This window comes from Bubalus bubalis, chromosome 5 (assembly GCF_019923935.1).
Source record: "Bubalus bubalis isolate 160015118507 breed Murrah chromosome 5, NDDB_SH_1, whole genome shotgun sequence".
Classification (NCBI taxonomy): domain Eukaryota; kingdom Metazoa; phylum Chordata; class Mammalia; order Artiodactyla; family Bovidae; genus Bubalus; species Bubalus bubalis.
Window position 1 is genome coordinate 40,289,839 of NC_059161.1, and position 14,995 is coordinate 40,304,833.

General features: G+C 40.3%; 1 protein-coding gene across 5 annotated transcripts in view; it reads left to right on the top strand.

Moving 5' to 3' along the window:
- TNFSF18 (TNF superfamily member 18) overlaps nt 1-14,995 on the top strand; it is a 127,743-nt gene that overhangs the window by 13,881 nt on the left and 98,867 nt on the right. The window contains exons 2-3 of one of the 5 annotated variants that reach the window (XM_044943007.2): nt 7,868-8,007; nt 8,356-8,437. The exons of 1 other annotated variant lie outside the window; for it this stretch is intronic. In XM_044943007.2, coding sequence (XP_044798942.1) covers nt 8,423-8,437 — 15 coding nt within the window. In that variant the 5' untranslated portion in view covers nt 7,868-8,007; nt 8,356-8,422. Of the gene's footprint in view, nt 1-7,867; nt 8,008-8,224; nt 8,438-14,995 lie in introns of those variants that run through there. 3 more of the 5 variants (XM_044943005.2, XM_006063042.4, XM_006063043.4) reach the window with 3 other exon arrangements.

Consider the following 14,995-nt stretch of genomic DNA (forward strand, 5'->3'; position numbering starts at 1 on the left):
ACCTTAGAAGCTTGATGAACTGTAAGATAAACTCTAAATGATCTACACAGAGACACATAATGAAACTTTAGAAAGCCAAAGACAAAGAGAATCTTGAAAGCCCAAGAGAAGTGACTCATAACATACAAGGAATTCTCATTAGAAACCATGGAGACCAGAAGATGAGGTGAGATGATATATTCAAAGTACTGAAAAAATAGACTGTCAATGAAGAATTCTATATCCAGCAAAACTATTCTTCAAAAATGAAGGAGAAATAAAGATATTCCCAGATAAACAAACTCTGAGTCAATTTGTCACTAACAGAGTTATTTAATAAAAAATACTAAAGGAAGCCCTTCAGGCTGAAATAAAAGAACACTAGATTGTAACTCAAACCCACACAAAGAAATAAAGAGCACTGGAAAAGGTAAGTACATAGCTAACTATAAAAGACAATATAAATATATTTTTTGTTTTTATACTTTTTTCTTTTATATTATTTAAAAGATAGCCATATAAGGAAATATGTATAAAACTATTTTATTTGGAATGTGTAAATATATCACTTCTTGGTCTTTTGGCTAAGATCAAGTGTGGAATGTGTAAATATATAATTTGTATAAAAGAAAGAATAGAGAAAGGGAAATAAATAAGCATAAAGAAAGGGAAAAGGAGCAGAGGTATTTAGGAGCAAAATACCATTGAAATAAAGTTAGTATTAGCTTGATCTAGGTTGTCTTAAATTAGTTTATGTCCTGCTGAAGCAAGCACAGATCGTTTTAAATTAGAATGCTAATTTTAATCCCTATGACACCCACTATTAAAATAACTTAAAAATACAGAAACAATAGGAGACTCAAAATGATATAGTAGAAGGTATGTATTTAACACAAAAGAAGGCAGTTACAGAGGAAAATAGGAACAGAAAGACATAAAACATATAAAAAATAGGTAGCAAAATGGCAGACATAAATCCTATCTTATCAGTAATTACAATAAGTAGATTAAACACTTCAATCAAAAGGCATAGGTTGACAGAATATTTAAGAAAACATAATTGATTTATGTATTGTGTATAAGAAATGTGTTTTAGATTCAAATCAAATGGGTTTGAAAGTTAAAAAATGGAAAACAATATACAAAGCAAAGACAAACTAGAAGAGAGCTGGGATGGCTATATAATATCAGACAAATAAGATTTTAAGACAAAACTTGTTACTGAAAAAAAGGACATTTTAGAGTAAAATCATCAATCCATTAAGAAGACATCACAAAGAATAAAACACTTAGGAATAAATGTAAGAAAAGGAGTACAGGAATAAATCTAACAAGAAGTACAAGACTTGTACATTGAAAACTACAAAACATTGTTGAAAAAGCTGTAAAAATTTAGATAAACGGAAAGACATCCTATGTTTATATATTGGAAGAATTAATAGTGTTACAACGGCAATATAACAATGGGGACCATCAATATTTGTATTGATCCACAGATTCATTACAATCCCTATCAAAATCCCAGATTCCTCATTGCAGAAATTGGCAAGGTGATGTGAACATTTTATGGAAATAAAAGGGGTAGAATATTGCCAAAAGAATCTCGTAAAAAAAGAACAAAATTGGAAAACTCATACTTTCCTACTTCAAAATTTACTTCAAAGTTACAGTAATCAAGATAGTATGGTACTGGTATAAGAAAAGAAATATTGATTTATTATAATTGAGAGTCCAGATATTAGCTCTTATGTTTATGATCAGTGATTTTTTTCTTTAAGAAAGGTGCCAAAATAATTCAGTGGGAAAATATAGTCTCTTCAACAAATGGTTCTGGGACACCTGAATATTCACATGGAACAGTGTAAAGCTCGATCTCTGCCTCACATTGTTATAAAAAATGAACTCAGAATGGATCATAGAGTTAAATATGAGCTAAAACTATAAAGCTTGTAGAAAAAAGGAGTAATTCTGTGACCTTGTGTTAGACAACATTTTCTTAGATATGACACCAAAAACCATAAATAACAGAAGAAAAAGAAGATAAATGGGATTTCATTAAAATTAAAAACATTTACTTCAAAGGACATGATCAAGAGAATGAGGACAACCCACAGACTGAAAGAAAATATAAATTATATCTCTGCTAAAGGATTTGTATCCAGAATATATTTTTAATAAAGCTTACAACACAATAATAAAAAGAGAAATAAACTCCCTAATGAAAAGAGAAGCCAATTATAAAAGAGCACAGGATTTGGATAGACATTTCTTCAATAATAATATACTAATAACCAAGAAAAATATGAAAAGATGCTTGACATCAGTAGTCATTAGGTAAATGTCAATCAAAACTATAATCACTTCATACCCACTGTACTCTGAAGTTGCTCAGTCGTGTCCAAGTCTTTGCGACCCCATGGACCATAGCCCACCAGGCTCCTCCTTCCATGGGATTTTCCAGGCAAGAATACTGGAGTGGGTTGCCATTTCCTTCTCCAGAGACCTTCCCAACCCAGGGATTGAACCTGGGTCTCCCACATGGTAAGCAGACGCTTTTACTGTCTGAGCCAACAGGGAAGCCATACCCCCTAGGATGGTGAAATTAAAAAAGACAAATAATAGCAAATGTTTTGCTAACAGGAATGTAAAATGGTGTACCTATTTTGGAAAACAATTTGATAGTTCCTCATATTATTAATCAGAGTTACAATACAGCCCAGCCATTTTGTTCTTAGATATAGACCCAAGGGAAATGAAGAAGGAAGACATGTGTCCTCACAAAAATGCATTCACGAATGCTCATAACAGCCAAAAAGTGGAAACAACTCAAATGTTCTTCAACTGATGAATGGATAAACAAATGTGGTATATCCATAGTGTAATATATTTAGCCAGAAAAAGAAATGAAGTACTGATATATGCTATAAAGTGGAAGAATCTTGAATAAGCATTAAAAGAGCTAATCACAAAAGACTAAATACTGTATGATACCATTTATGTGATGTCTCCCTATAAAAAGCTGGAATCCAGTTCAAGAGGTAAAGTGTTTATTTGGGATCAAAGAATTGCAATTCGAGGTACATAGATTTAGGTAAAACCCAAATGGTATTCTGATTCCAGGCTAGGGGATCAGAGTTTTTATGGGGAAAAGAGAGGAAGATAAGGTTTTTTAAGTTTGCAAATCTTATTTTTTATTTCTTTTAAAAAATTATGGTGTTTTAAAAAAGTTAACTGGTGCAAGATGAGGTAATTAATCAAAGTAAAGTCTTATTTGGTAAAAGATGATTTGTACTTTGTTGATTGGTCAGGTAAAAGGCACTAAGCAAAAGTTCGTTTTTATCAGTCCTTTCAAGGATATTCTTGTTCTTGCTGATTCTTGGAACATTGGTGCTCTGGTCTAGTTCAGAGTTTAAGAAAACAGGATGTACAACGCAGGTCTTCTGGAATGGCTCCTCCAGCTCTATTTTAAATAGCTCTGCTTATATTGTGTGGTTTAGTCACCCAGTCATGTCCGACTCTTGTGACCTGTCAGGCTCCTTTTTCCATGGGATTTTCCAGGCAAGAATACTGGAATGGTTTGCCATTTCCTTCTCCAAAAGTGAAAGTTGCTCAGTCGTGTCCGACTCTTTGTAACCTGAATTCTCCAGGCCAGGCTATGGAGTGAGTAGCCTTTCCCTTCTCCAGGGGATCTTCCCAACCCAGGGGTCGAATACAGGCCTCCCACATTGCAGGCGGATTCTTCACCAGCTGAGCCACAAGGGAAGCCCATTGAATGTATTGTGCATATTATGTAGTAAGATGAAGATGGTGTGATATTAGATTTTGGTGGTGGTTGCGCAATTCTGTACTATACAAAAGACCACAAAGCTGCGTACTTTAAACTACTGAATTTTATGGTATGTGAATTATATATCAATCATGAGAAATGCTGGGCTGGAAGAAGCACAAGCTGGAATCAAGATTGCCGGGAGAAATATCAATAACCTCAGATATGCAGATGACACCACCCTTATGGCAGAAAGTGAAGAGGAACTAAAAAGCCTCTTGATGAAAGTGAAAGTGGAGAGTGAAAAAGCTGGCTTAAAGCTCAACATTCAGAAAACGAAGATCATGGCATCCAGTCCCATCACTTCATGGGAAATAGATGGGGAAACAGTGGAAACAGTGTCAGACTTTATTTTTTTGGGCTCCAAAATCACTGCAGATGGTGACTGCAGCCATGAAATTAAAAGATGCTTACTCCTTGGAAGAAAAGTTATGACCAACCTAGATAGCATATTCAAAAGCAGAGACATTACTTTGGCAACAAAAGTCAGTCTAGTCAAGGCTATGGTTTTTCCAGTGGTCATGTATGGATGTGAAAGCTGAGCATGGAAGAATTGATGCTTTTGAACTGTGGTGTTTGAGAAGACTCTTTAGAGTCCCTTGGACTGCAAGGAGATCCAACCAGTCCATCCTAAAGGAGATCAGTCCTGGGATTTCTTTGGAGGGAATGATGCTGAAGCTGAAACTCCAGTACTTTGGCCACCTCATGCGAAGAGTTGACTCATTGGAAAAGACTCTGATGCTGGGAGGGACTGGGGGCAGGAGGAGAAGGGGACCACTGAGGATGAGATGGCTGGATAGCATCACTGACTCGATGGACATGAGTTTGAGTGAACTCCAGGAGTTGGTGATGGACAGGGAGGCCTGGCATGCTGCGATTCATGGGGTTGCAAAGAGTTGGACACAACTGAGCAACTGCACTGAATTGAAAGTTAAGAGAAAGAGATAACTATGTCACAAAAATGTGACAGATTGTAGGGGGGGAGTCATGAAATCCCAAGCCCATCGTCTCAGAGAGCATGGCTCTGTTAACCAGGTGTTTCTGAAAAATCACTAATAGACTAGGTAAGTTCCTTTGCTAATATCTACTTAGAAGCCAAAATTTATCCAGATTTTTCTGTTTCAGTGTAAAATTTTATTTTAATTTTAAACTATTAAACTAAATCATAAGGCCTTCAGGTGATATTTCAAATGTCAAAATATCTTTACACTTGTCATTTTATTTGACCAGAAAGACATATATTATTAATGGTTCAAGAAATTTTTAATTTCTTCTGCATCAAAATATTTTATAAGAATTATAACAAAGAGGCACAAATAATTGATTTAGAAAGACTTTCGATAGTGTTTTCCTAATGTGGCATCTGGTCCCATCACTTCATGGCAAATAGATGGGGAAACAGTGGAAACAGTGGCTGACTTTATTTTTCTGGGCTCCAAAATCACTGCAGATGGTGACTGCAGCCAGGAATTAAAAGATGCTTACTCCTTGGAAGGAAAGTTATGACCAACCTAGACAGCATATTAAAAAGCAGAGACATTACTTTGCCAACAAAGGTCTGTCTAGTCAAGGCTATGGTTTTTCCAGTGGTCATGTATGGATGTGAAAGCTGAGCCCACATGGAAGAATTGATGCTTTTGAACTGTGGTGTTTGAGAAGACTCTTTAGAGTCCCTTGGACTGCAAGGAGATCCAACCAGTCCATCCTAAAGGAGATCAGTCTTGGGTGTTCATTGGAAGGACTGATGTTTAAGCTGAAACTCCAATACTTTGGCCACCTGATGGGAAGAACTGAGTCATTTGAAAAGACTCTGATGCTGGGAAACATTGAGGGCAGGAGGAGAAGGGGACGACAGAGGATGAGATGGTTGGGTGGCATCACCGACTCAATAGACATGAATTTGAGTAAGGTCCAGGAGTTGGTGATGGACAGGGAGGCCTGGCGTGCTGCGGTTCATGGGGTCACAAAGAGTCAGACACGACTGAGTGACTGAACTGAACTGAATGTGTGTCAAGAACATTAGCTTTGCTAAGTGTTTGGCAAGGGGAGGGGAAGGGTAGGGGGGTATGGGAAAGGCAGAGATCAATAGTCAAAAATGTTTGGGCATCTATGTACAACATTCTTTTCTTGGAAATTGAATGGGCATGGAGCATTACAGCCTCTGGAAAGTTATTCACACTCAAAATATTTCTTCAATGTCTCCTAAGTATCAGCCACTGTTCAGGCACTGGGGACACAACAGAGAACAAAGACACAATTCTTCATCTGATGGGGTTTTCATTTGATTGTTGTACAGAAAATTCTATTTTAATTTAGTATTTTAAGTATTTCTCAACTGATTTGATCACAGAATAGCTTTTTCAAGGAATATCCACTAACATTTTGCAGAACAGCTTTTGCTAAATACAGGTCTACATTTATATATAACAACCTTTTAAAAGAAATGCTGTAACATAGTCAAGGGGAAAAGCAGCATATGCAGACATCCAGAGTTATACACGAACTCTGGTTTTAGTCCTTGGTGTTATCAAAAGGCAAAGGGAATTGAAACCTTATACCCTCAAGGAGTATGATGGGATGGCTTCATTAAAAAAGGAGGCTTGGAAAGAAAACAAAAGAGATACACAATTAAAATATTCATAAACATATTTTAGGTGACCCAGTTTCCAGATCTTTTCAATTAAGAACAAGTTGAGACAATCAAATGCAATTAATTAGGGTTCTAGCAGCTGCAGCAGAGAGGAGCCAGGGACATGTGTATGAAATTAAGATCTCATCTGAGAAATCTGAGTGTAAGAAATTGTAAATTTCCCCTTTTAACTACTGGGAAATTATAAAGGAATTATAAATTCCTTCTTAAGAAATGTACACGTGACAGTAAACTACTATACATTTAAGTACAGCGGTAGGTTGGGCAGGATAAAGTTAAGGCTAGAGGAAATGGCAACTCACTCCAGTACTCGTGCCTGGAAAATCCCACGGATGGAGGAGCCTGGTAGGCTACAGTCCATGGGGACTCGAAGAGTCTGACATGACTAAGTGACTTCACTTTCACTTTTGACTTTCATGCATTGGGGAAGGAAATGGCAACCCACTCCAGTGTTCTTGCCTGGAGAATCCCAGGGACAGGGGAGTCTGGTGGGCTGCCATCTATGGGGTGGCACAGAGTCGGACATGAGCGAAGCGACTTAGCAGCAGCAGCAACAGAGCAAATTTGAAAATAAAAGGTACTATCCTCAAAGACAATATTAAAAGTCATGTCTTTCCTATTGTGTGTGTGTGTTAGTTGCTCCAGCACATCCAACCCTTTGCAACCCCGTGGACTGTAACCTGCCAGGCTCCTCCATCTGGAGTTTTCTAGGCAAGAATGCTGGAGGGGGTTGCCCTGCCCTCCTCCAGGGGATCTTCCTGACCCAGAGATCAAACCCAGATCTACATTGCAGGCAGGTTCTTTACTGTCTCAGTAACCAGGGAAGCCCAACTTTCCTATTGATTTTTATTAAAAAAATCTTCTTTACACTTAACATTCTTTACTATAAAAATTTCAGTTTCATGTAAATGGAATCAAACAATATGTATGTAGCTTTTTGTGTCATTATTTCACTTAGCATAATATTTTCAAGGTTCATCTGTATTTTAGCATATATTGGAATTTCATCCCTTTGGAAGCCTGGATAATATTCCATTGTGCTTATATACACTGTATTTTGTTTATCCATGCATTTGCTTATGGACATTTGAACTGTTTCCATTTTCTGGTCATTGTGCATAAAGCTGCCATGAAAATTGGTACACAAGTATCTGTTTGAATATCTGCTTTCAATTCTTTGGGGTATATATTTAGAAGTAGAATTGTTGGATAATATGGTAATTCTATGGTTAACTTTTTGAGGAACTGTCAAACTGTGTTCCCACGCCACCTGCACCATTTTACATTCTCACCAGAAAGGCACAAGGCTTACAATTCTTCCATATCCTTGCTGTATGATCAGGCTGCTCAAGATGGCTATTCTCTTGCTCTCTGTACACCCCCTGCCTGACCAGTGTCTTCTTTATTTACAGGCTACTCCCCTGACTGACCTTCCTACATACTTGCCCCTGCTGCTGCTGCTGCTGCTGCTAAGTTGCTTCAGTCGTGTCCGACTCTGTGTGACCCCGTAGACGGCAGCCCACTAGGCTCCTCCGTCCCTGGGATTCTCCAGGCAAGAATTCTGGAGTTGGTTGCCATTTCCTTCTCCAATGCATGCAAGTGAAAAGTGAAAGTGAAGTCCCCATCTAATGATTTGTTTAACTTTAGCTGCCATGATAGTTTATTAAAGGGGCAGTGAGAGGCATGCGCCTTTGCTGGTTTCCCTGGTAACCAATGACCCAACCAGATGTCAATTCCCCTTATAAACAGTACACCACCCCCACCCCTCTCCCTTCAGCAGAAGCCTGTTGCTGTGTCCCGCCTGTCTGCTGCAGGCTCTTGCTCCAGGCATATAAGTTTCTCCATCCATGAAATCGCTAATGTCTCTGTCACTGACTCCGGGTTCTTTCTTTGGTCGCAGGATAGGCAAGTACAGGGCTTGCAGGCTTGTGGCGTGCAGCCCAACAACTGGCAGTGCCGGCAAGGAGATGGAGAAAACTCCTGTAAGTGCTGAGACATTGGTTGGGTAACGCAAAGTTTTGGGGGCTATTCACTAACATTTGGGGCCAAAAGTTGTGTGGGAAATCTGTCTACCAGTGTGTGGGGTCCTGTGGTGTCTGTCCTTGATGAATGGGGGCCTCCAAGGGAGTATGGAGGACTCATAGACAACCCCTAAGGCCATTGCAGAAACATTGGCTGGCTTTTTGGTTGAGGGGAAAAAGTGGCCCCAGCTGTGGGCTGGCCATTGCTCTTTATATGAAGAAAGGTCACAGAGGCTGAGCTAACAGCTGAGGTGAAGATTAACTAAATGCTGGTTCTTGGTCCTCTGAAAGTGAGGTGAATGAATGTTTTATTGTCCATTACTTTTTTTTTGTTTAAACTGTAAAAAATTTCTGAAAATGTCCAAGATGGGACTCTTTCGATATTTTAAAATTGGTTTTTGTATGTGTCTTTAGAGGAAATTAGCTATCTAGATGGAATAGGTATTTCTCTTCTTGAGCCTTTGAGATGTAAATAATCTACTTGGGCTCTCAGAAATTTAATCCCTGAGAGTGAAGAAAAAAAAAAGTCCTTTTAAAACTCTGTAAGAATAATTGTATTTTGGGTGTGTCTGTCTAAAATAATCTCTCCAGATTCTGGTAACTTGAAACCAAACTAAGTTAAATAAAGAGAATTGACGATTTGGGTCATTTCGAGTAGTATAAAAAGTTGGAACATAGTGTAGGTTTATCTGCCTTTACTTTCTTAGGAAACTGAAGCGTAAGTTTTCCAAATAGTAAATGCAGGTATGACAAGCAGTGTACAATTACTTGCTTCTTGGTTTTTGCCAGATTAAGATTTTTAAGGGTTAGGATGATAATCAGTCATAATTCTAATTATTATAACAACCACATTTCTTTATTGATTACATTGTAATCAGATGTTTAACTATGTCTTTTAAAGTCTTTTGTCATATATAGACAGTTATGGTTGTACTCTTGATGCTGTTGCAAACATGCTTCATCTTTTTTTTGTTGTTCTCTTTTTTAATGTACATAATTACAGAATTCAGACATGAAATTTATGCATGGAGTTTTCCATTTTTAATATTTGGTTAAACAAAATACATCATTTGTAAAAAAAAAAAAAAAAAAAAAAAAAAACCAGCACAAGGCCAACAAAATGGAATAAAAGCAAGAAAAACAAAAAGCCTACGGTTGCCCCTTACTGGGCATCAGGGTCAGGCCTGCCCCCTTCACTAAAGGAAGTGCGGCTTTTTGCCCTGGGACATCAGCATTGGTCCCTGTTCCTAAGCACCAGAATTGGATATGAACAAAGAAACCAGTCCTGACATGTTGAAGTGTAAAAGTGCCTCACCTTTAAGAAGATTCACAGGAAGGACCTTTTTTTTTTAATTTGGTTGCACCAGATCTTAACTGTGGTCTGTGGGATCTAGTTCTCTGACCAGGGATTGAGCCCAGGTTCACTGCACTGGGAGCTGGAATTTTAGTCACTGAACCACCAGGGAAGCTCCAGGAAGGACCTTTTGACAAGGACAAGTCTCTGATAAATTTCAGATCATACTGCTGAACTGAGTAAGAAATTAAAGAATTTAAGTGAGAGTTCTTGGCTTTACACAACAAAGAATTCAAAAGCAAGCCAGAGGAAGGTGAAGGTGAGTTTATTTAGAGAGCTACACACTGCATAGGCAGAATGTGGACCATCTCAGAAAGTGAGAGCCTCCCCAGGGCCTGGAGTCCTAGGTTTCTATGGATTAAGTAATTTCATAGGCTAACGGGTGGAAGAAAGATTCCTGCTGTTTTGGGCAAAGGTGGGGATTTCTCAGGAATTGAATCACTGCCCACTTTTGGGCTTTAGATAGTCCACCTCAGAACTGTCATGCATAAGCAGGAGTGATTTTTAGTTATACAGTGAAGGTACAGTGAGCTAAAGATCAATGATCAGACTATTCACAAAGCCACTTTGGTTTCAGGAAGTCTTTATTGCATACCAACTGCTACGCCCCTTCTTCATTATCTAGTGTTTGTGTCCTAACCCCTTTTCCTCTTGCCTCATTCCCCCCGTGGGTATTTTTTTCCTGTCCCTATGGGAAGCAGAAGGACAATGTCTGTCTTCTGTAGCTGCCTCGGGGCTGGGCAGTGGTGTTGACACTGCCTATCAGGGAGTACAAAATCTCTGGATGCCTGGTGTAGGGGCATCCAGAGGCAGAGCAGCTTCTTTAAGTCAGAGGGTGCTCTGGGCTGAAATCCTTGCATAGCCATCGTTTTGATGTGAAACTGTTGTAACCTAGAAGACATGAACTTTACCAAGAGGTTAAAGAGGCGGGGTCAAAGAGGACGAGTTGGAGTATGGCCATTACTGGGCCCGGAAGGAGCAGTAACTGGGTAAGGCTAGGGAGGATGCTTTTAATGGTGGGCCAGACAGCACCAGAATCTGACCCTGGTGGCAGTGGTGTACCCATGATGCTTGTTCATAAATCTTTTTGAGGTCCATCTCCATCTGGCCTGAGTTATTGATGTCGGTACAGCAGGTTTTATTTACGACCACACAGATGCCACCCTGCTCAGCCAACAAGTAGTCCAATGCCAATCTATTGTCCATAATAGACTGGAGAGCTTAACCACTCACTTAGGTCCTCTAAAGTGTTGGTTAGATTTTCTAGGATCACCTCATGGTAGGCAAAGCCTCTCTATGGAGTGGCCAATCCCTTTGCCAGTCCTATTCCTGCCCTCATATTAATCCAGTGGCCCACCTCGGATGGTATTGAGTTTATCCTGTATGGCTATTTCAACTTAGCTCAAGCTGACGATGTGGGAGACCAATTTGTGGGTCTGTTTTTTTGTTTTTCTTTGTTTAAATGTTTTATTATCAAAGTAACATATTTTAGTGGTTAAAAAATTGGAAAGTAATTTGTAGGCTTCTTCATCAAGCAAGACCCAAAGTTGAAAAAGGCTTCCCATAGGTCATTTCAAATGGGCTTAGTTTTAAAATTCCCTTTGGCACCGTCCTGTTCCACAGAAAGGCTATAGGGAGGAGGGAGATGATGCAAATTTCTCAAGTCTCTTGGCACAGCTAAACAGTTTGCATTTTTTTTTTTTTTTTAACTTTGCCTGAGGCCTCCAGGAAGAGTGGAGGTGGTAATTAATACCTAGAGCTGAGGAAACCTGTTGGGTCACCCTGGCAGTGAAATAAGCTCCATTATCACTCTGTAAGCTTTTGGGGAACCAGAATCTCAGAATTGTCTCTTTAAGCAGAAATTTGGATACTGCTATTGCCTTTGCAGTTCTGGAAGGGAAAGCTTCTATCCACTCTGTAAAAGGGTTTATGAATACCAATAAGTATTCTATCCCCTACATGAGGGCATTTAGATCTATTTGCCAATCTTCCCCTGGATAGGTTCCCCAGTGTTGTATGGGCTGAGTTAGGGGTGGAGGCATGTGGTGGCTTCCTGGGTACATGGATCACAAGCCTTGGTAACATTTTTAACAGTTTGGGAGAGTCCCTTAACCCAGGAACAGCTGAGTTACCAAAATGACTAGGGAGTCCTGCCTTAAATGGGAGGAATCTTGGAAGTGCTTAATAATTTTCCACTGCTTGGCCTCAGGAATGAGAAGCTTGTTATCTTTTGTCAGCCACCCTAAATAGTCTCTTTTCACTCCCCAGCATTCAGCCCATTTGATTTTTGTAAGTGTATGCTGCTGCTGCTGCGTCGCTTCAGTCGTGTCCGACCCTGTGCGACCCCATAGACAGCAGCCCACCAGGCTCCCCCATCTCTGGGATTCTCCAGGCAAGAACATTGGAGTGGGTTGCCATTTCCTTCTCCAATTCATGAAAGTGGAAAGTGAAAGTGAAGCCTCTCAGCCGTGTCCAACTCTCAACGACCCCATGGACTTCAGCCTACCAGGCTCCTCCGTCCATGGGATTTTCCAGGCAAGAGTACTGGAGTGGGGTGCCATTGCCTTCTCCATTGTAGGTGTATAAGATGGTACAATAAAGGACAGAAATGGTATGGACCTAACAGAAGCAGAAGATATTAGGAAGAGGTGACAAGAATACACAGAAGAACTGTACAAAAAAGATCGTCACGACCCAGATAATCATCATGGTGTGATTACTCACGGAGAGCCAGACATCCTGGAATGTGAAGTCAAGTGGGCCCTAGGAAGCATCATTACAAACAAAGCTAGTGGAGGTGATGGAATTCCAGTTGAGCTATTTCAAATCCTAAAAGATGATGCTGTGAAAGTGCTGCACTCAATATGCCAGCAAATTTGGAAAACTCAGCAGCGGCCACAGAACTGGAAAAGGTCAGTTTTCATTCCAATCCCAAAGAAAGGCAATGCCAAAGGATGCTCAAACTACCGCACAATTGCACTCATGTCACATGCTTAAAGTAATGCTCAAACTTCTCCAAGCCAGGCTTCAGGAGTATGTGAACCGTGAACTTCCAGATGTTCAAGCTGGTTTTAGAAAAGGCCGAGGAACCAGAGATCAAATTGCCAGCATCCGTTGGATCATTGAAAAAGTTTTCTCCAGAAAAGCATCTATTTCTGCTTTATTGACTATGCCAAAGCCTTTGACTATGTGGATCATAATAAACTGGAAAATTCTTCAAGAGATGGGAATACCAGACCACCTTACCTGCCTCCTGAGAAATCTGTATGCAGGTCAGGAAGCAACAGTTAGAACTGGACATGGAACAACAGACTGATTCCAAATCAGGAAAGGAGTACATCAAGGCTGTATATTGTCACCCTGCTTATTTAACTTATATGCAGAGTACATCATGCGAAATGCCAAGCTGGATGAAGCACAAGCTGGAATCAAGATTGCCAGGAGAAGTATCAATAACCTCAGGTATGCAGATGACACCACCCTTATGGCAGAAAGCAAAGAAGAACTAAAGAGCCTCTTGATGAAAGTGAAAGAGAAGAGTGAAAAAGTTGGCTTAAAACTCAACATTCAGAAAACGAAGATCATGGCATCTGGTCCCATCACTTCATGGCAAATAAATGGGGAAACAATGGAAACAGTGAGAGACTTTATTTTTGGGGGGCTCCAAAATCACTGCAGATGGTGATTGCAGCCATGAAATTCAAAGTCGCTTGCTCCTTGGAAGAAAAGCTATGATAACCTAGACAGCATATTGAAAAGCAGAGACATTACTTTGCCATCAAGGTCCATCTAGTCAAGGCTATGATGTGAGAGTTGGACTATAAAGAAAGCTGAGCAGTGAAGAATTGATGCTTTGAACTGTGGTGTTGGAAAGAATCTTGAGAGTCCCTTGGACAGCAAGCAGATCCAACTGGTCCATCTTAAAGGAAATCAGTCCTGAATATTCATTGGAAAGGACTTATCCTGAAACTGAAACTCCAATACTTTGGCCACTTGATGTGAAGAACTCTGACTCATTTGAAAAGACCCTGATGCTGGGAAAGATTGAAGGCAGGAGGAGAAGGGGACAATAGAGGATGAGATGGTTGGATGTTATCACCTACTGAATGAACATGAGTTTGAGTAAACTCTGGGAGTTGGTGATGGACAGGGATGCCTGGCGTGCTGTGGTCCATGGGGTCACAAAGAGTCAGACATGACTGAGTGACTGAACTAACTGACTGAAGATAGCACCATTGGGCAGGGTGGGGTGTCAGGTAGGAGAGCTCTGGCTGGGGTAGGGCTGGCTATTCTTGGGCTGAAGTCTAAGTACCCCTGCAGCCAGGACATTTCCCCTTATAAGGGATGTACTGCCCCTTTGGCCTCTGTAGGGAATGACTTCAACCTCCTTTGGAAGCTGGGCTGTTTCTAGAAGTTCTAGAACTTGTCTAATGTTTCATAAGGGTCCCTTTGGCTGTTAATAGTCCCCTTTCTTTCTTAGCTGGAGTGCTGTGGTCAAGGCAACTGACTTGGCCTCTTGGGTGGAAGTGTGAGAGGGCAGAACTCCAGGCTCAGCTGACTTGGCACAACCAGCCTTTCTTACCCCTTCATGTATAAATCTGCTTCCATGGGTAAACCATTCTGCATCAGGATTGGTCAGGGGCTCATCCTTGAGGTCAGGCCTCCTGGAATAATCTTGTTCAATAGTCTCCACATAGGAGTGAACAAGGGACCCCTGGGGTGGGTGGTCCGGCATTAGGGTAGCTGGGTTCAGACTATGCAAACCTTAAGAGTTACACCTGGGGTGTCATATAAGAGAGACTGGTACTTAAGCAAACATGCAGCCGTCAGCCACTGCTGTCCATTTGCTTCTAGGATTCCTTATTCCTGGTGAGGAGTTAGGACTTCTGGTGATTGTCCCACCTCTTCTACTAGCAGAGCAGTGGCAGCCACTAACCTAAGACACCCTGGTCATCCAGTGACTAATTGATCAAGTTGTTCTGAGAAATAAACTATCAGTCTAGGGAGATACCTGAATTTTTGGGTGAGGACACCCAGGGCTACCTCTTGTCTCTCAGCTATATAGAGGGTAAAGGGTTTTTTTCTAAGTTTGGGAGATCTAATGCAAAGGCAGTCCCTAATTTTTGTTTTACAGGCTAGGAATGCCCATTGGCAATTTTCATCCC